The sequence below is a fragment of the Platalea leucorodia genome, assembly GCF_965183815.1.
Source record: "Platalea leucorodia genome assembly, chromosome: Z".
Lineage (NCBI taxonomy): Eukaryota > Metazoa > Chordata > Aves > Pelecaniformes > Threskiornithidae > Platalea > Platalea leucorodia.
In genome coordinates, this window is record NC_138858.1 from 28,670,264 (window position 1) to 28,693,804 (window position 23,541).

At 40.6% G+C, this 23,541-nt stretch overlaps 1 protein-coding gene across 1 annotated transcript in view; it reads right to left on the bottom strand.

Moving 5' to 3' along the window:
- The window catches only part of ARHGEF28 (Rho guanine nucleotide exchange factor 28), an 83,593-nt gene extending 67,165 nt beyond the window's left edge, over positions 1 to 16,428 (bottom strand). Inside the window, exons 1-5 of the mRNA XM_082337036.1 lie at positions 16,380 to 16,428; positions 16,011 to 16,191; positions 12,861 to 12,933; positions 8,837 to 8,883; positions 7,237 to 7,297 (exon numbers count right to left, since the gene is read on the bottom strand). Coding sequence (XP_082193162.1) covers positions 7,237 to 7,297; positions 8,837 to 8,883; positions 12,861 to 12,933; positions 16,011 to 16,133 — 304 coding nt within the window. The 5' untranslated portion in view covers positions 16,134 to 16,191; positions 16,380 to 16,428. The remainder of the gene's footprint in view (positions 1 to 7,236; positions 7,298 to 8,836; positions 8,884 to 12,860; positions 12,934 to 16,010; positions 16,192 to 16,379) is intronic.
- Between the last annotated feature and the right edge of the window lie 7,113 nt (positions 16,429 to 23,541).

Here is a 23,541-nt window from a genome sequence, read left to right on the forward strand (position 1 = left end):
TACTATAGATGCTGTGTAGCCAGATACCAGAAATATCAATGGAAAATACAAAATAACAATACAGTGCCATAAATTTGCGTCAATTTTCATTGACTTATTTGTGTAGTTTTTTGGATGCTAGCCTGGAAATGAACACAGAACAGCTGCTGCCTTCACAGACACCCTGCTGAGAGTGGCAGGCCACCCTACCCGTCTCCAAAAACGCTGTTCTACGCAGACCCCTGAGTTTACTGAAACACTCCACAGTCATGGCAGGCTGCAGGAGAAGCAGAATCAATTTGTGTGTGCTGCTTTCTGGATTGCTTTAAACTAGACTGCCAGTCCAAGTATTTTTATGTTCCACTGCATTTACTTCCACATGGATATATCCTTTTGCCAACCCCAGACAGGGCACATGGAATCACAGTGCTTCTGCAAACTGTCCAGACTGAGAGGAGACCGTGCCATCTAAATTTATACCTAACTCCTTACTATTCCCCTGCAGATATATTTCTAATTACAATGTGAATTATGAAATTAATTTTTAAGGCTGTTCCTTTAATGTTTTCCTTGAAACCAGGGTGACAACTACAGCTAGAACACCTATAATGAGACTAACACTATCACGCGAAAAATATCATGTTCGTGATATTCAATGAATGATGCATTATCCAACAAAGAGCTATTAGAAATACTTACCTCTTTTGAAAAGCAACTGTTTGTAAGTGGTGGTACTTAAACCTTGTTTCTTTGATAAAGGAGGAATGTACCTTTAAAAATTTAAGTGAAGCAGCTTTGCATAAACTATAGCAGTACTGCAAGATCCTGGGAGAACACCCACAAGATTGGGATGGAGAAGGGCTCAGAGTTTTTACAAAACTGAGGCAAAAACATGACCTGTGCCCAATCCTGACTCTGTGTAGCTCCAAAGAGCTGGTGGGCACACACATTGCATTATCTCGGGCTTTGTTCCAAAGTCTTTGTACTGTCCAGTTCACTGTCCCGCTGTCAGGATTTCTCAGCATTCCTCCAACTCAGACCTTTCTGATGTCTCGTTCATGGCTGATTGCAGATTTATATTTTTTTCCCTTGTTTTACTTCACCATTCACCTGATGTCGTTTAGGATAAGCTCAGTTGAGGATAACAAGCTCATTAATACTACTTTCAAGTGACAGCGGGGTCGGTATGCCCTGACTCTTGAAACAACCACTAAGCACTTCCATCAAAGTACATAAAGGGATAATTTGCCTAAATGCTCTCCTTGTCCAGTATCTATTCACATCAAAAGACTCCCTGGGATATGCAGTACAAATGTGGATGGAAAGCTCGTTGCTTTTTGTCCCGTGCCCTGATGAAAAGCTCCCTCGAGTTTATTTGCAAAAGCTTGAGAACTAAGGGCTAGAGTCAATAAAAATCTCTTCCTGGTTTCAGCTCCAGGGAGGCCTGTGCGAGCCCCAGCAACACGGAGAGCACACATGGCCCCACATGAAAGCAAACCCAAGTTTGACTTGGACCTCGCTCCTACTGAAGTTTCGCCAATGACTTGGTTGTTCAGTCTACACTTACGCTGGCAGCCTGCGCCGCCAAAAAGTTCACCAAAGACCCATCTCGTTAAAAATCCAATTTTCCATGTTTCAGGGAAGACTTCAAGGGAAGGGCTGCCTCTCAAGGAGGAAGAAAGATGAGAAATGTGTTCATGTGTGCACTTTCAAGACTACAACTGTTTTCTTCACAATGTATTTCTGGATTATATTTCACATTTAAAGAGTAACTTGACATTAGATATATTCCAGATTGTTTATTTATGTTAGCATGAAATGAGACTGGGCAGAAGACAGGCAAAAGAGCTTATTTAAACATCAGGAAAAAAAGAGCCTCTTTTTGAAGGATTATTTTGTTGAGAAAATTTGTTGTGGATTTTAAGCAGAGGAGGAGGACAAATTCTGGGAAGCCAGACAGCACATGTTTGTAACTTGTTCATTTTTCTTTCTGTCTTCCTTTTGAGGTTAACTTGAATTATAATGTCTCAGAAAATTAAGAATGGAGGAAACTCTAAGAAACAAGAACAAGCTTGTTTTAGTGCCTAATGCTGCTTCTTCCAGATTTCTCCAAGGCTTTTTAATTAAGCTCAGTTCAGGCTTACATCCCAGAAAGATTTTACTTCCCACATCTTCTGTAGCTCTCAACTATTCTGCAGTCTTCAATATTTAGTTGTTTATAGACATTCCAAACAAATGGGAATGTTTTACCGTTTCAATGTTTTTTAAGGGCTGTTTCTGGCAGGACTTGGACAGATCAACCCCAAGTTCTGCAAGGTGCAAGAAACCATGCAAAGGTTTTGCAAAAGTAGAAGCAGCAACATAAAGATCTCTGAAAGCTGCAGCAAAAAAGGGCAGAGGGCAATTGCCGCAGTCATCAGCTGCAGCAATAACTCTGCAGTTTTCTTCAGCTATTATTTTTCTCTGCAATTTTCAGACCACCTACCTTTCGACTAAAAATGAGTTTTCAAAAAAGCCTCCTTTACCACAAACTGACCTTCCAGAACTTCTTCGGCACAACCAGTCTGAGTATTTGCACATCTCCAATCATCCATGCAGTGCCTCTTTCTCATCTCACTCTCTATCATCTTCCTTGTTTCAGGTGAAAAACTGAGACACAGGGAAAAGATAAGTGACATGCCCAAGGTCCTACTGTAAATCTGTTAAGGTGAGAAATTAAACCAAAAGTCTGCAGCTCCTGGACTGAGATGCTACGGCTGGATCACTCAGCCTCTCTCAAAGCATACATAAGGGAAAGATAGGATTGAAAGCTGACAGGAAAAGATAAAAATGACCACAAACAGAAAAGATCTGCATAGCCTTAATCACAGGACTCTTGTAACTGTCTCAAATAGGCAACACTTAACAGGTAACTTTCACTTTTATCTATCAAATAACCATAAAATTATTTCCTGTAGTTCCAATGTCAAAACAGGCACACTTGACTCAAAACACTTCCAAATGCAAACATTCTGTCCACCAAAAACCAAAAGCAAATGAACACTACAAAAGGAGCGAAAGATGTGACTGCAATAAGTAGAAAAACTAATCATTTTACAGACCTAACAAAAACTGTGCGAAGGTGGGACTTCAGACAGCAGGACCCTGCTTTTTTCTATCTTAAAAAACCCCACCTTTTTAAGTCTTACCAACCACAGTAAGGTAATCTAATTAAAAAAGAACAAAACAATGACATTGAAACCAGATTTTTCTGCAGATTACAGTACAGCCCTACTGGTTTACACAGAGATGATCATTATGTTCTGTTCCTTAAACTGATCAGTGGTTAAACTGGGATTTTTGTGGAACCATGAAAATCAAAGGGCAGACTCTAAGAAAAATGTTTTGTAGCTGCCTGGTCACATACAGCGAACTGCCAAAAATTTGGCATCAGTATTTTTATCTCTCAAAGTGCAAAACATGGCTTGCAGAACTTTTTCACCGCAGGCAGAGCAAACAGAATAGATTAGACAGACACCACTAGGTCATTGGCAATGTAACTAGGAGAGCAGAGAAAATATTTTGAAAAATTAACATCATCCTGCCTTCCTGAAGTTTACAGGGGGAAAAAAAAAAAGCTGTATTTTCTTGGAAGAAAAACTAGGGGTTAGATTTTTCTTTTTGGAAAAAAGAAACTTTTGCAGCTTTATAAATGGCCTTGTGAACATCCTCTTTCCAAACCAGCTATGCGAAACAGGAAGGAATTATACATGTTTAAAAACACATGCCCAGCTAACACTGTCACATGCCCAACAGTAACAGCATTGAGCTGTCACCTCCTAGAGTCTCTCCCAAAATGTACAGGGTTGCTGACTCTGAGGATGACAATGCTTGGCAATAATACATATGCTTAATATTGAAAGGGGAAAAAAAAAAAAAAAAATCTTTTTTTTTGTTGCTTTCTATTTTGTTTCTTTCATTCACTCTCCCCAGCTGGATATTGTTTTAGTCTCTCAATCTTTCCAGTGCGTTTCTTTCAATGAAAAAAAAAAAAAGTCCATCCTCCCCCCCTTGTAAACACAAAACAGATCTTTAATAATTTCCAGGGGAGACAGAGAGAGGAGGAAGAAGATTGGCAGGTGTGACTAGCACTGAACTCAGGAGTCTCCATACAACCCCCCCTGTACAGCCTGGTCTAGTATCCTGTTGTGCCCCACAGTTTACTCCTATTCCTTCAATTCTTGAATATGGCAAACCCCAAAACCATTGTCTATAGTTCACATGGCTTCTTATTGGCCCATCCCCACCCTGACACTCGCAGGGGTGGGACCCCAGGGGCTCTCCAGCGATCTTGGAGGAAGAGAAGCCTCTTGCGCAAAAAATTGAACTACAATTCTCAGAAGTTAACTACAAGACTCAAATGGTGCCTAAGGCAGCCAGGTCCCAACCCAAAGATAAAGACAGGGAGCAAGGAGAGTTGGTACCCTTTTAGCATCCTACCAACTACTGCGAGCACCCCTGCAAAGATACTCCCAAAACTTTTTTGGGTGTGGGGAAAGAGCCAGAACAGTCAATATGCTTGAAAGGGCAGGCTGGGGAAGAAAACAGAGAGCAGGAACAGCAGAGCCCTTCCAGGAGCCATCACTTCTTTAACGGTCCCTTCCAACCCAATTCCAAGATGAGACTGATTTTTGGTAAAGGTTTCTAAAAGCAAGAATCATGTGGAAAAAGAACTGAGAAGAAGTGGGGGAATTTGTACCCATTCAAAGAGCACTCACATTCTTACTCTTAGAAGTCCTCTTTGATTTACGCATCCAACTTCCTAGTGAGATTCCAGAGTTTGCTCATTCTATTCATTCTTCTTCACTCAACCCCTCCTTAGCTGTTTTCCCTCTTCCTCTCCCCCACTGACAACCATTTCCATTTCTCTCCTTATCCCCCACTGTGTGCTTTTCCTGCCAAAAACATCGCCATTTAACAACACTGCCAAGCAAACAATTTTTTAAAAAGTAGTTTAAAACAATCCAGGGTCATAAAACTAGGATATTTAGCAATATGGTTATATGAGTCAGGTTAGAACATGTATTGATTTTTACATTCAAATAAACCAATAAAACCAGCTTAAGTCAACTTATAAATTTCTGGTTGTCACCAAACTCTACTTCCATCCTTCTTCGTCCCTCCCCAGTTCCACCTTTTATTGCACACCTGATAGCCCACTCACTCCCCAGCCTGCACTTCAGCCCCATCACATCTCACACACGGTGCTGATTGGAAGCCCTCCAGGCCCTGCTGAGGTCAATGGCAAAATCCCATCGGATGTCTACATTATGAGCGTTTCAGCCAACTTGAGTACACAACTGGGAGATAGGTAAGAGAAGCCCACGGTGCAGCTGGCAGCAAGCCCCTGCTCCAGTCCTTACACAGGGCAACTAAATTCTCAGTTACAGTGACTTACTTCTAAAACAAGCAGAACCAATGCCACTGCAGCTTCTCCACAAACAAGTCAACACCTTAAATGCACTACAAAGTAATTAGAATTTAGGGAAGAGACATAAGGTTGGTTCTTTTTCAGATAAGAGGTACAACAGGGAATTTTTCTTAGTCTAATATAAGCTGAGCCTGTGCTTAGGACAAAAGGTATTTATATACATGTGTATATGTGCAGATATATGTGTATCTATACATTCATATCTATATTTGTAATTTTACTTTATACATACGTAAGATCCCTAAGAAAATATATGTAAGTCAAATTTTAAGCACCTAAATCTTGTTCCAAGTTGTATGCAGATTCACCATTTCTTTTTTACCCAAAGACTCCTCTAAGAATCTACACTCTACCACTCCTAAGTAACAGTATGAACCATGGCCAAAGTCACTTGCTTGTTCCCTGCAGAGGACTCAGGATCTGCTGCAGCTGGCCATCCAAGCATCAGATAGCAGACTGAGCTGGTCTGAAGCCAGAGGGCCTGGCTGCTGTTCCAGCTGTCACAAGCAGTGCTGTGCAAATGATGCCTTAGAAGGAAAAGGCATTTCAGGGGTAAGAAAAAGAAGTATCTATAATTTCAGGGTGGAGAACTTCCCCTTTGTCAGCTTTTAAGCTACCTTATATTCCCTCCAGATGGTATAACTGGACCAGAGACTGGAGCAGATGTGGCTTCAGATTAGCAAACCATAATCACTCCCCAATGGCTCCACACCCTCCTACACTGAGATACAGTCCAATACTTTGGTCTTGCTTGACAAAACAGATTTGATCATACCGGCACTAACATCTCACGTATGTGCATTGCATCTTTGTGCAAGGCAAGGACTGCTACACTGTCCTACGCTCAAAAGCACTAAAGTCAGGATCACTGTGAATGCTAATATTTTTGCTACTGCTCCCCATTCCCTTACGCAGCTCCCATATTCCTTGGATGGGAGAGTGAGACAAACATGATTAAATGGTTGAAATACAGGCATCTGGCATAACAATGACTAGAAAAATTGATAACTAGATGATGATTTTAATGAGATATTATTAAAATAATCTGCCAGCTTCTTATTTTACAACTGTGTCTCTGTCCCCATTCATGCATGTATATCCCTTCCCTTTCCATACACATGGAGTGACTCTTCATTTTGCAGCCACCAAAGTTTGCATATACGCTGTCTGAATGCCACCATCTGGGCTGCTCTTTCTGAGCTCAGCACTGGACCACAGGCAAGTGATGCTAGCCTGGCGCTCCCTGCCTGGCACAGCAGCTTCCACTGACAGAGCTTAGTTTCTCATTGTCTTTTTCCACCTTGCTGTGCTTTGCATGAGCCCATGTTTGCACATTGTTCCTGGAGCTTCCCCCAAACTTGAAAATACTCACCTTCCCATTTGCATTTCAGTCTCTGAATGTACTGTCTTCTGCAACTGGCTATATTCTCCTACTACCCTCACAACACTGCAGCATCTAAACATTTGTACATGCTTCATTTCATCTTCAGTCACATATGTTAGCTCTACCAGAAATTATTTTCAAGACTGTTGTTCCTACAACAATTCATATACTGCTGAAAAATCCTAGGGTATCATAATACTGTTGGATACACCACCTATCTACACTAGAGATGCTTTGAAAGAGGTTCCCTCTCTGACATAGATATAACTGATTGATCTTTTGCCAAGCTATGTTGCAATGTCAATGACCTTCATCTCTTTTAAAGAAACTGCATTGTGTGTATTTGGCATCACAGTATACATCAATAGCTTTTGAGAAGTCAAAATGATTAATTATTTCTTACCTATGCCCAACAGGACATGATCTTCATTTTCTTTAGAAGGAACCACAGAGTCTCGGAAAGGCTAGAAACAGAAAACTTGAGCTATATCTTTGAAGACAAATAATTGCATTTGTGCTTAGTTGCAAGCTGTGCTATAGGCTTTCAGAATTCAATTCAAACACTATCAAGCAGCAGTCACTTCACTTTAGCCATTTTAATAAATGCAACAGATATGGCATGCCACTCCCAGCCTCTAAAATATGCACATGAACCCTGTGGACTCCAACTCTAAACATAATTGAAGCAGAGACCAAACTATATCTTACTTTCCATGCAAATTCCAGTTTTCAGCCTGCTCTTCTCATACAAAGTTTAACTGTGCCCTGACTAGCCAACATACAGTTTTGGAGGGAAGAGCAATATATTTCTAAGATGCCTCCTTCTCTAATGCCGGAGCTGTTCACACCTTTATAACTATCATAGGTCAGTTCATTCTTTATAGAGTCAAGTATGGCCTTTCTGCGAGATCAAAACAAGAGACAGTCAATATGGCACCAGAACCTTTTCCCCCCAGCAAGACTTGTGATCTGCAGCACCCTGCCCCAACATATGTTTTCAACATAGACTCCAAAATGCCTGCATGCTGCAGAGATACAATTCTGAGATGACATAGATTACAATAGCAATATGTGAATCCCAAATAAATGGTCGATCTTCTGCACTGCTGGCAATTGAAAAAAAAAAAAGCCTGAAGAGGTCATCAGTTTTATAATAATGACGTAAGAAAAGTGGCAGTCCAACAACATTCCACTAAATTCAAATTTTATCAAAAAAATCAACAGTCATTTGCTATTGAGAAGATACCACCTTTACCAGATTTGCCAGATTTTACCAGATTTTGTTTCTCTCAACCTGAATCATTATTTTAGCTTCATACCCAGCTAAGCTAATAATCAAGCTCCTGCTTTGAAAGGTGATAAAAAAAACCACTGAGACAAAGATTTTCTGGTTTTGTAAACAGATACATAAAAATAAAAAGCAGAATATAACACCAGGGATCGAATACAACTGACTAACCATAATGGGACTTCTCACATATACTGGTCCCCCCAAAAGCTGCTAGATACCTCCATGTAGAAGACAATGGGAACTGTCTTATTTTTTACATCCAGCATTTTTCCATTTAAGTCCAGTTAAGGACTCACAGTTACCCACAAGGTCTCTCTCAGAGACCAACTCCTCAGATGTAATGAATCATGCCATCTCAAGGATGAAGCTTGTGCCAGACAGGTTGTGCTCCCCCTAGACTGGCAGCTGAGCTGCAAGCTCCCTGAAGGCACTAAGGTTCACCATAAGCACAAGAGCTCTCTGGTCCAAAAGCAGAGCTTGCTTCTCCAACGCAGCTTTCCAGCCCACAACCACATAACAAGTTCCTTCAAATAATAATCATCTACACACGTAACTATTCCCACAGGATAGGAACGGGCAGGAAATGTTGTCTGGAAGGCATTAGCCACCTTATTTATTTGTTAGCTCTGAGAGGTGCTCAGATAGACAAGCAGAGGTTGTTGCTTCTCAACCTAAATGAAGCTTAGGTATTTGTATAAGGAGAAATCTGTACCTTCATATCATCCTGGGACAATTCATCAGATGCCAAGTTCACAGGACCTGTAAAAGCAAAAATTCCTGCCTTTAATAACAAGCAAATTCAGTTTGGGTCTGCTTTGATTTCTGCTGCTGGTCTCTCTCCTTTTTCTAATGGGGGGGGACACAGGGAGCAGGCAAACAGGCAGGCGAGGCAGAACAATGAACATGGGCAGCCCATGCATCACCCCACAGCGGCGTTCCCGTGGGCAGCATGCAAGCTGGGTGCACAACAAGTGCTATGTTATTGTCACAGTTATGTTCAGGCTAGGCAAGCACAGAGATTGTCAGCCAGCTGCTGATTAACCCCCACATGCTCAGGAAATCAACAGTTCTAGTGCTGTGCCTCACAGCAACTCTGCAGAGCAGCTGGGCTCTGCTTTTCTTCTGCAGGGGTTTCATGCATTTTTCGAAATTAGACCTTGCATTTTCACCGCCCAAAAAATAACTTCATTTCTGTCACTCTTTTTTTTTTTTATGGTTTCCTCCCATGGCTGTGGGGAAGGATGTAGCACATGCAAAACCACACTTTGCAACTTTTGCCCAAACACAGCCTCAAGGACTATTGGGAAACAGCAAAGAGGAGTAATCCGGCTACAGGAATGAAAATGAACACCAGCATCACCCAGGCTTCCAGAAACATTATTATTTAGTAAATATATTTTACATAATAATAATAATTATGTAGCCAGAGTTATGTTGGTAAATATGTTTCATTTTATATTGAATCTTTCAACTCAAGGTTCACATCTGTTCTCAGATACACAAATCCCTCTCCATTCTCCAGCTCCAGTAAACAGTTAAGCTAAGTATGACTCAGCAGCCAGTATAGAGTGGTTTGGTGGACTGCCTTGAGGAATGTGGGGTTTTGGGACCTCTGTCCTTTCTTGGCATTGCACAAAGTCTATACTCAAGTTTTTTAAAAATGAGCTGTATCAATATATCTTTGGAAAAACAATTCAAAGACAGTTGCCTATTATATAAAACGCACAATCTTCAGCAAGAATGACCCTCCCTAACCTGCAGGTCTCTGTGAGACGAAGTTCTGGAACGCAATTATGGGCCCACTGCAATCAGTGTGCCTGTTGTCCCTGACCTCAGCAGTGCTCCCAGATGCTGACAGGAGTCAGGACTGGGTCTGTGCTGATCAGTATCATTAATGTTTACTTAATCCACCTTCTTTAATTAACCTTCCACAGCAATTCTTGCATTCTAACAGAGTGCAATCACAGAGCACAAAACCACTAGTGCCATCAAAGCATCCCAGGCATCACATTTCAGCTAGAAGGAACAGACTATTTCTTCTGTAACTGCAGAAACTTACTTTAAAAGCTTCAGTGGGAAGATATTTTTTACAGTATTGCCATGCAATTGGCATTATTATTATTCAGTTCCACAATTCTCAGAAATAAAAAGCTGTTTGTTCTATACCTAATATTCTGTAGAAGCAAATGGTTATCCTCCAGATAACAGTATTCAGTCAACTCATGGGCATGGAATTTCAAGGTTAGAAAACAGAAAAAAGCACAAACTACTGAATTAGCCAAAATACCATCTATTTCACCTTCTGTTCTGCATCCTCACAGGATAATGTATCACTCCATGTATTTGAATTTAATTAAGTTGCTATGGGAGATTCACTGCTAAGCTAGTAGCATCACCTTACACTGACCCACTGCTTTCATATGATTGCATTTCACAAGAAGCAACGTACTGCTATAGCAACCTCTAGTTGGTAATAGCTCAGGGCTTCTGATAGCATTGTCTTTTAGAGGTCTGTTGATCTTGCCTTTAGGCCCACCCAGAAGTGAGTAGTTACTACTTCTTGGAATGGCAGCAGTTTTAAAATCTGAGGGGGATCCTTTCATGACAGGAGTGTGCCAAATTAATGCCCTGATCTTAGCAGCCACTTTATAAAGGAGTTCACTGAATGCAACTAAGAATGTAGTAAAAAGTACTGTCAATCATTTCATATCATTTCTGCTTCTAGCAGCAACAATTTTAACTCAATCTTGAAAAAAGTTCCTTTGGTCTCCTGAATGCTGGCAAATGGAGAGTGTAAGACAGGCTACGAGTCACCAGTAATGATCATTCATGATTTTTCAGTATCTGGATTTGGCGGTGGTTAGCGAAAAAGGCCAAAAAAAAAAAAAAAAAAAAAGTCTCATTTATAGAAATATGGCATTTTCATTATGACAATTCATCAATGACATTATCAAAACCCAAGATGATTAAAAAAAACTTTGCTGCCCATCAGAGTACTAACAATAGTTACAGGCTCCTCATGTCTACAAGTAGACAACTGCAAGCATGATTACTACAATTTGTTTGTATAGGTCCTGGATACTACCAAGACATGGCATACTTCTCTTGCTGTTAAACTGAAATGAGGGTTTTTTTTTAAAAATAGGCAAAACATAACTCTGATGCATAAAGGCACAAAAGTGTATAGCTTCCTTTGAAAACACAAATAGTTAGATGTGCTTATGCCAATATCTATGCCAAATATCTTTGGCATAAGGAGAGGATGAGAAGCTTTACAACCAGAATCCAAAATGAGACTAGACGTCCTGAACTGGTCATTCTCTGGGCAATCAATATCCACTGATGTTTGTTATCTGCTTGTCCCAAGTCAGCCTGAATTAAAACCACTTTTAGTGAAAACTATCAAAGTAATCATCACCTAGAAGTTGTATTGCCCAAACTACTGCCACGTATAGTGCTACCAACCCAGGCCATTCACTTTCTGTCCCCGAGGAGCAGCTTAAAGATCATGCTGGTCAGAGTATGGCACTCAGATGAATACTCAGAGTCAATGCATTTGCACATTGCCTCACCAAAGTCATTCACAAACCCTGTATGGCAAATTGCCACTTACATTTACAATAACAGATGCATAGTTTGCAACTGCTAACAACTGCTTATCATTTCTCTGCAAATTTACTTTCTAATGGCAGAACACTTGTTGCCTGAATGCTGCTGGAGAAGCTGGGTATAAAACTCTGTTTCCAGCACTAACAATAGCAGCCTACATGTTTAAACATGAGCTACGTGACGACTGCATCCCCATTTTATCCATTCACTGAATGTTACTAGCTGATGCCACCTGGAATTGCAATCCCGTTCCTTTCCCTCAGTCTGGTCCTGATCCTGTCGGCAATTTATGCAGGTGCTCACATTTCTGCTGCCCTCAGTAGGGCTGCCTCCAGCACAGACACTGAGCAAGGCTGAGCCTCTTGCAGAGCTCACAGTTTTCAGCTTGTTGCTTCATCCAAATATACAGCACCAGCCACATAACAAATGGCCAACTGATTAAAACTTTTAATTAATTCCTAATAGTCATATGTAAACACCCAAAGTGTCATACTTCTTATGCTGAAGAATGACCTTTTTTTGTGATTTTCTTTTCAGCTCTAAGAAATGCCTGCTCTGAGGTACAGAGGTATTTTGGTAATGAAAGAGCGTTCTCATCAGCAAACACAGTCCCACAATCCTTACAAAGGTAAACCACTCACCAAAATATTGAATGTCTAACTGAAATACATGAGAATTTTGCCACATTAAGAAGTCTGGGCTGGATGCCAAAATTATTCATACAAAACGTTAGTCTGCTCCTATCTTTATTCACTGGAGTTATTTCGCTTTACTGGAATTTGCAGGCTGGAGCATTCATTCAGTTAAACACTGCCCTCTCCTGGAACCTTCTGACATTTTTCTGGCTCTTACAATAAAATTAGTTAATGCTTTTCCAGTCACTATAAATGTCACAATATTTTGTGAACAATTTCAGTCTGACTTCGGAAAATCGATGCACTGTAGGGAGTATCACGATTTACACAACTCGCGTAGTGTATGACTTGCGTATTCCACTGTTGTCTACTTACAGGTCTCCAATGTCATATGAACCATGTGATCTTCCTGAATAAATAAATAGTGTATGAATCTGTGTCAACTTTCCAGAGCTTTTAAAGACTGCAACATTATGAAATAAAAAACTGTACCTTCTACAGAGCTTGTTGTACTGCAGGGCATTTTTGGACCTTCCACTTTCTCAACTTGGTTTGAATTAATACTCTATTAAAAAAAAATCAAAATTACAGTAACTGTATTTGATGTCCATGATATTTATCTGAAAACTCAAAAACAATATCAAAGACTAGCAAACAAATATGTTATAAGCAATACTAAAATGACTGATAGATTCCACAGAGTATTTTATCGGTTACCCTCCAGAGGAAACTGATAGAAATTCCTCAAGAGGGAAACCGATAAAATATTTTCAACTTCAGAGAGGAATTACCTCCTGCTTACAACACACAAGGGATCTAAAGGATCAGATTTAACATTCATACTTCATTGTTCATAACCTCATTCTCTATAAGAAAAGCAGCACAACAGCTTTGCACAATGGCTCTGTTCAGACGTCTAGTTAACCTTGAAAGCATCCCTATAAAGTGAGCAATTTTGATGGATATGGAATCTAAAGAGCCTAAACCAGGACTAAACACTGACTACATGGTAAACCCAGCATGGACAGCAGGAGCTGCTCCCTCCCCACATCCATGGCCCCCGACCAGGCTGACCCTTCACTCAAATACACACACTGACGATATTACTCCTGCTCAAAAGGAAGAGGGGGCTAAGATCCAGTCCCTTATTTTAGCAATTACCTTCAAAGATTATAAGCAAAGGGGATGGAGGAGAGAATGTCTCCTTTTGCATTGTTTCATCTACAACTATGCTTGCTTCTAGTCTTTCCCTCTAGTTAGGTTGCCTGTGTATTTGCCATCTACCAGAGCAGCAAACAGAGAAAAGGCATGGTAACCTGAATACAACAGAAAAATTCAGGAATGACTCCGGGCTGAATATTGCAGCCAAACTGATTTGAAAGCCATGCAGCTGTCAAGCTAGCCATATCCCCTGCCTTGGTGGGGCTAGTTGCATTTTTCTCTGCTCATCTGTTGGTGTGCAAGACACTTTCCTACTCCCACATCTACCAGTCAGAAATAAGTCTCAACTCCTCTGTGGGAAACTACTAAATCTGTCCACCACCAGGCAACAAAATCACTTAAATTATCATAAATTATCTTAATCATTTTGGATAATTATCCTGGTTTGGCCTTTTTTTTTTTTTTATTACCTTGACACCATTTCATATGTGTCCATTAGTCCCCAGATTTCTTTTCCTCTTGTAGAGGACCTCTCCCCTGCCCTGGCTCTGCTGCCTCCAGCAACTGAGACAGCCAAATGGATGATTCCCACACACTGCTTAGGGCTCTGCTGGGGGTGCATGATGAACCACGCAGCCTCACTGACAGGCGCTGCTACCACCACAGCAATTTCTGCCCCAAGGAGGTTGCACAGACTTCAAGCAATTCCACACTCTTCCTCATCATCTTCAGAAATCTCTCTTCTGTATTGCCTAGCACAGCCACAAAACCTGTGGGTTTACCCTCCTTGAACTGCAGGGCCCCTGAAGGTTTTCAGTGAAGGCACAGCTCCCATATGGGTAACTATCTTACCAACAGCTTGTTTGTTTTAACTTTTCCATTACTCTTTTAGACTTGTAAGGAATAGTTCCAGTACAGAAATAAATTCTACCTCTATTTTAAAAAGACTATGTATCATGGCATCTCTAATGCTCACCTTATGCTTTCGATCCAACTAAGGGCTGCAAGTCCTTGTTTGCAACAGAAAGAAAATTAATTTTGCCTTACCTTTTGGACATAATACACAGTCTAAACATGACAGTTTGATCATCCCCCTACATATACTTCAGGATGATACCTGGTGTATAGGAAATGAACTAAACCATGTGAACTTCCCAATTATTCTGGCTTATTTCTGCTTTATTAAAAGTAGTCCAACACTGATCCTGGGCAGGGGGGGAACAGGGTCCCCACAACAGAGGATCTAGACTGCTGCAACTAGAGAAATAAGCAAAAGGGAAACCTGCAAGTGAATTGAACTAGGCTTTTTCCTGGAAATACCAAGTACAGAATTTTGCAGCCTTTAAGAGTCTTTGTCTCAGAGAGCCATGCAAACATGTAACATACCACACTTTCTTTTTCCATTTCAAAGACTGAAAGAAGAACAAGGATTTGATCAGTGCAAGAAAAAGCCAATGATATAAATAACAATGCACTCTTCATTACAGTCTTGGTTTTGCTATTGGGTTTACTATTGTTTCTATGGAAAAGTCACACACAAATTGTAGGTATTCTGCAAGCTACAAACACACAGAATACTGCCTTGTATTGGAACAAATCAAACTCTTGGCAGTGTAGTTACATGAGATTATACATAAGGACTATATAATACATCACACCTTAAGTTTTTGTGTTAAACGTAACACATGGATCGTGTTGTAAGTTAAAAAAAATGCAGAAATCAATAAAGATAACTCAAGAAAAATCAGCACACAAATAAGGAAACCTGAAGTTAAACATGGAAAAGAAAAGCTGAATTTTAAGACCAGAAAAAGAGAAAAGCCTATTTTTAGTGTTTTTAGTTCACTAGTTTTATATGGTCATGCAGTCTCAATCTTAAAACATAAGTGACCACCTGCATTGCTACTGAAGAACTTGTGCTTTCAAGTATTCTCCTCCTTACTTTACTGAAATTGAGAGATGTCCTGAAGAATATCACAGCAGTGCTCCAGACACCTTATAGTAAAATAAGACCCACTGCACCATAACTAAACTCTACAGCAAAAGTCTCTACTCTGTATTTCTGCTGTAAATAATAGACTGGTGTTGGCACTTGATAAAGGCTCCCAGGCATTATACTACTAGATTAAAGAATGAAACTAAATAAATTTTTCAAAGTACCAACATGAATAAAATGGCAATGCAATTAAGACACAGAGATTTCAGGGAAAGATATTCACTGTACAGTCCACAATGATTCAAAAACAACTTGGGGTGTAAAGGAGGCTTTGATAAAGTTCTCAACATCTCTTATCCTCCAGCTTCACATGTACAATATGCTACACTTACACAACAGTAATCCTGCAATTACGCTGGCCATTAGCGACACAGGCAGCTTAAACTAAAAGGCCACTCAAGAAAAAAAATCTAGCCTGAAGAGTCTATAGCTGGAAATTATTGAAGAAAATCTGTGACAGCACCCTGACCTAGATAGGCACCCACCTGGTAAAGAAGAGGTCTGTCCCAGAAGTATTTTCTGAAGAGCTTAATGTCCGACTCCAGCAAGTGCTGCGCAGTGTGGCTAAATGTCAGCGTCAGAGCTCCTGATGAATGAACAAACTGCATGCAAGCACCCTCGCTGATCTCCACTCGTGAAATGTCAAGCGAGTGACTGCCCTGGAAACTGAAACAACACGCTCTTTAAACCAAAGCAGATGCTCCACGCACAGGTAGAACAGAAACACAACCGCAGCGAGCTTCCTGCTTGCCTTCAGCACAGCCCATCAGGATCCCAACGCACCCACTGCAAAAACCGGAGGCAGAAAATCTGAAACATCCACCAAAAACACAGCTGGGCAAACAGATATTTACCAATGACTCCATTCAGGCCTAAGAACACACCGCTACTTCTAGCCATCAGCAGGGAAAAAACAATGTCAGGTCTAGATGGTTACTCCCTAGTAAAATAAGCCAGAAAGAACAAGCCATGACAATTCCTACTTCTCATTGCTGCAAATTAGCAATAGTACCTTTTCCTGTTAATGTTGCCATATATAGCAGTATGACGTGACTGGCAGCTAGCAGGTTTGTTATCCCACAACAGTGAAAAACAGAAAGTATCTCAAGGGAATACAGCATTGTTTGGACGTTACAAACAAATGAGACATTCATAACATAATGTACTGTACCAGTGTTGTAAGTATTTTTTTTTTTAGAACTGCAGTACCGGTAAGTCTCACATAAACTATAGGCTGCATGGAGCCAGAACCAGAAGAGCCACATACCAAAATAAAAATGTAACCCAATTCTTGCATATTTCTATTTGCAAAGAAAAGCCAACAGTGAGAAGGGACATCTGATGCTGAACATTTGGTACCCCAAAACACACGCGCGCACATGCGCACACACACACCACACAGCTCCTCAGGTCTGTACAGAGGAAACTCCAGACAGCTGAAATGTGCCTGAAAGCACTTGTCCTTTAAGTCATTTGTCAGTGTGGCAGCTTTCCTGCAAAAGCAGAGACTTAGCTGCAGTACTGGCTTTGCTGCTGACTCTCCCTTTTTCATTCAAACCTGAGCTTTACAGAGGTCACAAAGTCTGCTGAGGTTTTGTGAAACTCGGGTCCTATGATTCTGTTCATATCTAAATATTTCTCTATAACTAGGGATGTCTTTACTTCTTGGCAATGCATCGGGATTCAGCTGCGATAGTGCTGGGAGAGGTACCTGATGGTGCAGCTGGTCCTCTGTCACTTAATTGACTATTAATTCACTTGCAAATGTAGCAAAGAATGCACATCATAAACTACTTTTAATTGTAAAGACAAGTTTATCACCTAAAATGGTAATAATGGCAAAAAGCAACAGAAACCAACACAAAATAGGCAACTCTTCTTAGAAAAGCAACGGTACTCCACACATCCCCTAACTGATAGGAGTTTTTCAGAGGAAGCAGCAAACCGTTATACTCACTTTGTGAAGACCTCAACAAGTTTGGAGTGCCCATTTTGTAAAGCCAAATCTAACGGTGTTGCTCCGTCTTCATTAGGTAATGCTAATGCTGATGACCCTCCAGGCTGGGCTACTAAGAACTGGGAAAGCTTAACCAAGCCCAATTTCATCACAAGGTGGAGAAGAGTTTCTTTATGTCTAGGCTCTGAAAAAAACACAGCAAACAAACAAAATCATCAGTGAAAAAAACCTATCATTTTATTTGCTAGGAAGAATCAAAAGAAACTTGTTATAATCTACAGAAATATCACAGCTCAGGTTCAGACCTACAAAAGGACTTCGGCAGAATCCATCTTTCACTGAAATAAAGAGAGTTTGATACTTAATTGCATCTGTGGAGCTAAACTAGGATATTCAAATACCACCTAATTTCAGCAGTCAAAGAAAACAGTTTGAATTAGGTAATCTCAGTATTTCTCTCTTTCTTTGTATATAGTATAGCATTCAGCACAAGAGATGCCCCAATATACTGCAGAAGATAGTTAAGAGGCAATTTTCCAGCTGCTTTGCATTGCCTCAGCAACACAAAACATCTGGAAGCATGGCTAAGTATCTAAATTTAAAAAAAAAAAGAAAAGAAAAAAAAAAAAAGGGTGTGATTTTTCAAGGCAGGCTGCTTCCCAGCATGGTAAGAGATCCTTAGCGGCACAGCGAGCCATAAACTAACACACATGTGGGTAAAATATACAGGATAATTCTTGTGTCTGTCTTTTCAGAAAGGTGACCTCACCTGCCAATACTTCCTCTACACTTTTTAGCACATAATCATCAAGCTCAACGGTATGAAGCTTAAACTAAGAGTACACAACGATGACTTAGTCACTACATGCTGATTCTCCACTCAAGCCCTTCCCTGGCCTTTATTCAAAGAAGGTTTTATCTGTCTACATACACTCTCAACACAAAACCTCTACAATTTAAAGGCAATAAATAAAATTAAGCTCAAGTGCCACTCAACCTGTTCCTTACACTGATATTTTGGTATGAAGTTAAATATAAGGGTACTTTCACAAGGGCCAAGTATTTAAGGGCAGTTACTCTACAGATCTCAGAACAACTGGCTGAAATATATTAAATTTCCAGTGATTTATGAAATTCCGTTGAAATTTATCATCCTGATTCAACGGACTTTTTCTTCTCTGTTACCCAACCAGTTCAGAACATGTTATTGAAAATTATACACTCCAGTGGCAAAGGAAAGGTGAAGCTCCTGAAGCATATGTACGTACATGCACACATTTATGTAAAAAATACAGTTAAAACCAACAGCAAATTGCTGTCAAATTTCCTCTCTGCATCAATATTTACAAGATAAAACTGTCTGATGGAAAGCAATCCCCCAGCAGAGAGAGCAGTTATGTAGCCAAAAAGCTAATAAACACGTTTTTCAGAAACATTTATGCATTGAGCAAAGGTATCATGTAGTTACTTGCAAATAGAGTGGCTCATGGCTGACTCCAATTTAAGTACTCCCTCTGAAAGTGTCAGGAATATTTATTTTATAGAATCATCAAAAAAAACCTCAAGAGGTCTCTAGTTCACTCCTTAAGGCAGGATTGGCTCAACCTAAATTGCTCCTGACAGATGTTTGTCTCATCTGTTCTAAAAACCTCCCAACGACAAGAGGTTTTCATAACCTCCATATGCAGTCTACACAAGGGGTAATTTTACCCTCACTGTTACAAAGATTTGAAATGCCTAACCTAGCTCACCCTTTCTCAGTATAAGCCTGCTGCCTCTCGTCCCATCCGAAACAGGCATGAGAAACACTTCATTCCTTTCTTTTCACAGCTTCCTTTCGCATAATTAAAGGCTGCTGTCATGTCTCAGATGAGTACCTCCTCTCTGGACATCTTAATAGGAGAGTTGCCTTCTGCAAAGCTGGACCTTTTGGAAGGTCCTCTCAGAACTGAGGGCCCAACATCATTAGCCTCCTTCGAAAATGTTGGACTTGAAGTGTTATCATATTAAAAAACCCTGTATCTCCCCATGTCATAAAACTAGAATGGTAAGGAACCTACGAAGCTTGCTCTACTGCTCCACAAGGAGAATTACTGCAGGATCTCCACTGGTGATCAGCTTTTGCTCTGAATATTTGATGGCAACCCATCCAAGACTTTTTAGCTTTCCATTTCATGTGGAATCAAAACTTTCAGACAGAGTCAAATCCCAGAACACCAGGTCAAGCTTCCTTCAATAAATGAAACAAATTCCAGTCATCAGATCGAACCGGAGCTTTAGGACACAGACTCTAGAATTGTAACAGCCAGCAAACCTTTGTGCAGCATCTGAAACCTTTATTTCACTGCAGTTCTAACAGAAGCAGATACATTAACAAGATGCAGGGGGGATTCTTTAAACCAGAATATCACTAAACATATACACATATGTACCCAAGTATTTCTAGAACACACATATAAAAAATGTCACTTCAAACTTCCCTCTTATTTGTGCTTGGCCAACACGTGATCTGGTACACTAGCCTGCCCGTGCAACACTTTTTCTCTGCAGGTTTTGGGCAATAAAACTGTTTCTTGGTCTCCCCATTTCAGATTCTAGGCAAAAACATGTCCAGCTGGACACAGGATCTGCTGCAGGATCCCAGGCCACAGAAGAAAGTAGTGAACTATGGGGTTTTTTTCCTCAAAGGTCTGCAAAATATTTCTAATTTCAGTCTTTGGAGACAACGATCATTGCTGCATTTTAGTTACCAACATTAATCATTAATGGTATGAATTATAATGTTTCCATATCTGTTAAGCGGGATGGCATATATGTTTCAAAGTTTTCAAGTACACACAACCTTTAAGTCCACTGAATTCAACTCAGGCATTTGCAGAACTGCCTTGCTAAACAGTGATATGGAACTATAGAATGGCTTGAGTCAGAAGGGACCTTTAAAGATCACCTAGTCCAACCCTCCTGCCATTGGCAGGGACATCTTTCACCACATCAGCTTGCCCAAAGCCCCGTCCCACCAGACTTTGAATACTTCCAGTAATGGGACATCCACCAGTTCTCTGGGCAACCTGTTGCAGTGTCTCACAACCTTAATCATAAAAAATTTCTTCCTTATATCCAATCTAAATATACCCTCTTTCAGTTTAAAACTGTTGCCCCTTGTTCTGTTGCTACAGGCCCTGGTAAAAAGTCTTTCTCCATCTTTCTTATAAGCTCCCTTCTGAGGGAATCTGAGGATTCCAGAGCTGGATGCATACTCCAGGTGGGGTCTCACAAGAGCAAAACCCACACAATGAGTGAGTGGCTGGCTAAAGTCAGCCCATAGGGAGTACAGAGGCACAAGCATCTGACTCCAACCCACAGCTTCAAAGCCCAATCAAGCACCTTGGTCTGCCTGAAGCTGAGACCTTCTTCTATCGAGGAACATTTAAACAAGCAGGGCTCAGGCTTCCCAAAACCTGTCCAGAGATAGTGGAAACAAATGGCTGATGTGCCACGTCAGAAATGGAAGACCTCAGTTCGACTTCCTCCTCAACCAGATGGGATTTAAACCCACACACATCTTCAAACCTCCTCTGATCACCCATCTGGTGCGAGCACGCCTTGTCCCCTCCGTTGCAGAGTAACTGAAAGTGAGTCACAGTGCAGAAGGAAACCCAAGGGATGCAGGGCAGAAGACCGAGAAAGTAGCAGACTGACTACAATGCAACAATCAGCTGGGAGAAGTCTCTGCTGTTTGGACATGGATGCATTTCTCATTATACTGTCATCAGATGTGAAAAACGATGCCGGGAGCCCGGGTGTCTCATTTGGTCAGAGAATGCCTTAACCACTCAGACACAGTACAGAAATGTGTTCCAGTATCTTCCCTTTCCCTGGCTGTGTTTCTTAATAGACATGGATAACATCATCTGTGCTTTGCATGGGCCCCAGTGCTATTTCTGTACTTCAGAGAGTATCCCCGCAAGGATTTTAGCAGACTCAAGGCTATGCCACAAGTCTGGACCTCAGCAGAGCGCAGCTGGATGCCAGGCACCAGCACTCCCTTTTCTGGCGTGTTTATGCGTACAACACTGGGGAGTTCAAGTTTAGATGCCCAGGAAATGCTGTGGTCGAAAACATAGCCCCTGAACAAACATTGTGCATTTCCAGGTTAAAATGTTCATTAAAAAGCAGGGTTTCAGAATTGCTCCTTGGTTTGGAGTACTTAAATTCTGCTAAAGTCACACTTTAGATATCAAAGTGGGTTCTTTGCATGCTAGATAATTTTTTCCATTTATAGTGTTAATAAGCAGCCAGCACATAAGTCCATCTAATTAAAACACATGCAAATATTATCAACCAGTATTAAGCATGCTAAGCATCTGATTAGTTACTAACCACACCCCAACTGTCAGATTAAAAACACAGAAACAAAATGCAAACTTTACTCTGAACTCCATCCTCTGATTAAAACTTTGGCCTGGGGACACTGGGTTTCAATGTATATTATAATGCTGTAAAAAAGCCAGATAAACTTGCTCTGGGCACAGTAAGATTAGGCCTGAGCAGGAAAGCTCAGCAAAAAAGGGGCCTTAGGAAGCCTTCCCTAACAAGCAATAGGCTTCTCTCTGCTCTGACACTGCAGCAGATAAATCTTCTGGCGGCCAAATCTTAAAAACAATGCAGTATGAGTAACTCTGCTACAAAAGAACCTAGTTTTAAAAATAATAATAAACGGTAATTAACCTTTGTGGTCTTAAAACACCATCTACAATAATAACTTCTATTATCTCGCCACAAATATTCTAGTAACTAATTTTTATCTGCCCAACCTGAGAACCTTCATCTAACCTTAAGCTAAATTTATTCATGGCTAGCTTGAACGCACATGGTAGCAGAACCACTCGGCAGCTCCACCAGCTGTTTTCACCCCTGATGCACCTAGAAAGAGCACTTGCATTCCTCCCCATCCTTCACCTCTATAGACTATGTGTTTGCTGGGCTACTCTCTTACTTCTCCCACCTGGCTTGCCCAGGAGTGAGCAGAACCTGACGACATAAAGCAATTACTAATAGCTTTATGATACTAAAATCTGAAATACAAATTGTAAAGTTGGGAGGATAAATGGAAAGGTAGATGTGTTCTTTCAATACAAGGAAAGTATTTTTCGCCATGAGGATGGTCAAACACTGGGACACGTCACTCAGAGAGGTTACAAACTCTGTCCTCCGAGGTGCTCAAAACTTGACCCTGAGGAACGCAATCCAACTTTGAAGCTAGCCATGCTCCAAGTGGAGGGTAGGACCAGGCCACCTCCAAATTCTGCTGTGGTTCTATTCCAGGATCAGCAAAATCAAAGCAAAAAAAAACCAAGAGACATGATGACTGATAATAAGCTTTTTAAATAAACCTGACTAAAAAGAAAAGATTTGCACTAAAAAAAAGGTAAAGTTCTGAAACAACTGGGTTTTAGTATTTTTCTTCTTAAGAACAATTTCCAGTTTCAGTTCTTGTCATTGACCGCCTCCTCTTATAGCTTCTCACTGTGACAGAACAAATGGCATTTTCCCACACTTTTCACTTTCTTTTCCTCCTCCCTTGAGGAAGATTTCAAATGTGGCAAAATGGGGGGAAAAATGAACAAACAAAAAAATAACAAAAATAAAACCATCGAGAAATAAAAAACCCCCACGTTGTGAAAAAACAACATAATTAATTCAACTGCATTCAGTGGCAAACAGGAAGAAAATAAGGAAAAAATGAAAACACAGGACTTCTTCAACTTATTCATTTTTAAATGCTATAAAATACCATTTTCCATCAAGACACATAACCAACAATTCCTAAGATTTGAAAGACGCACTGCTGGCTGATTCACATGGGGTCAGCTACTCCAAGGCAGGTCATGCTGTAAAAGATATGGACTATCGGGACGTTGTTTTGCATTGCATCCTGATTCTCCAGCCAAAACACTCTGAGTTACACAGAGCTAAGCCAAACACAGTCTGTTTTAAACATTAAATAAATCCTTTTGTTCTTCCTTGCACCTGAATCCCTTCCTGTGTCCAAAACAATA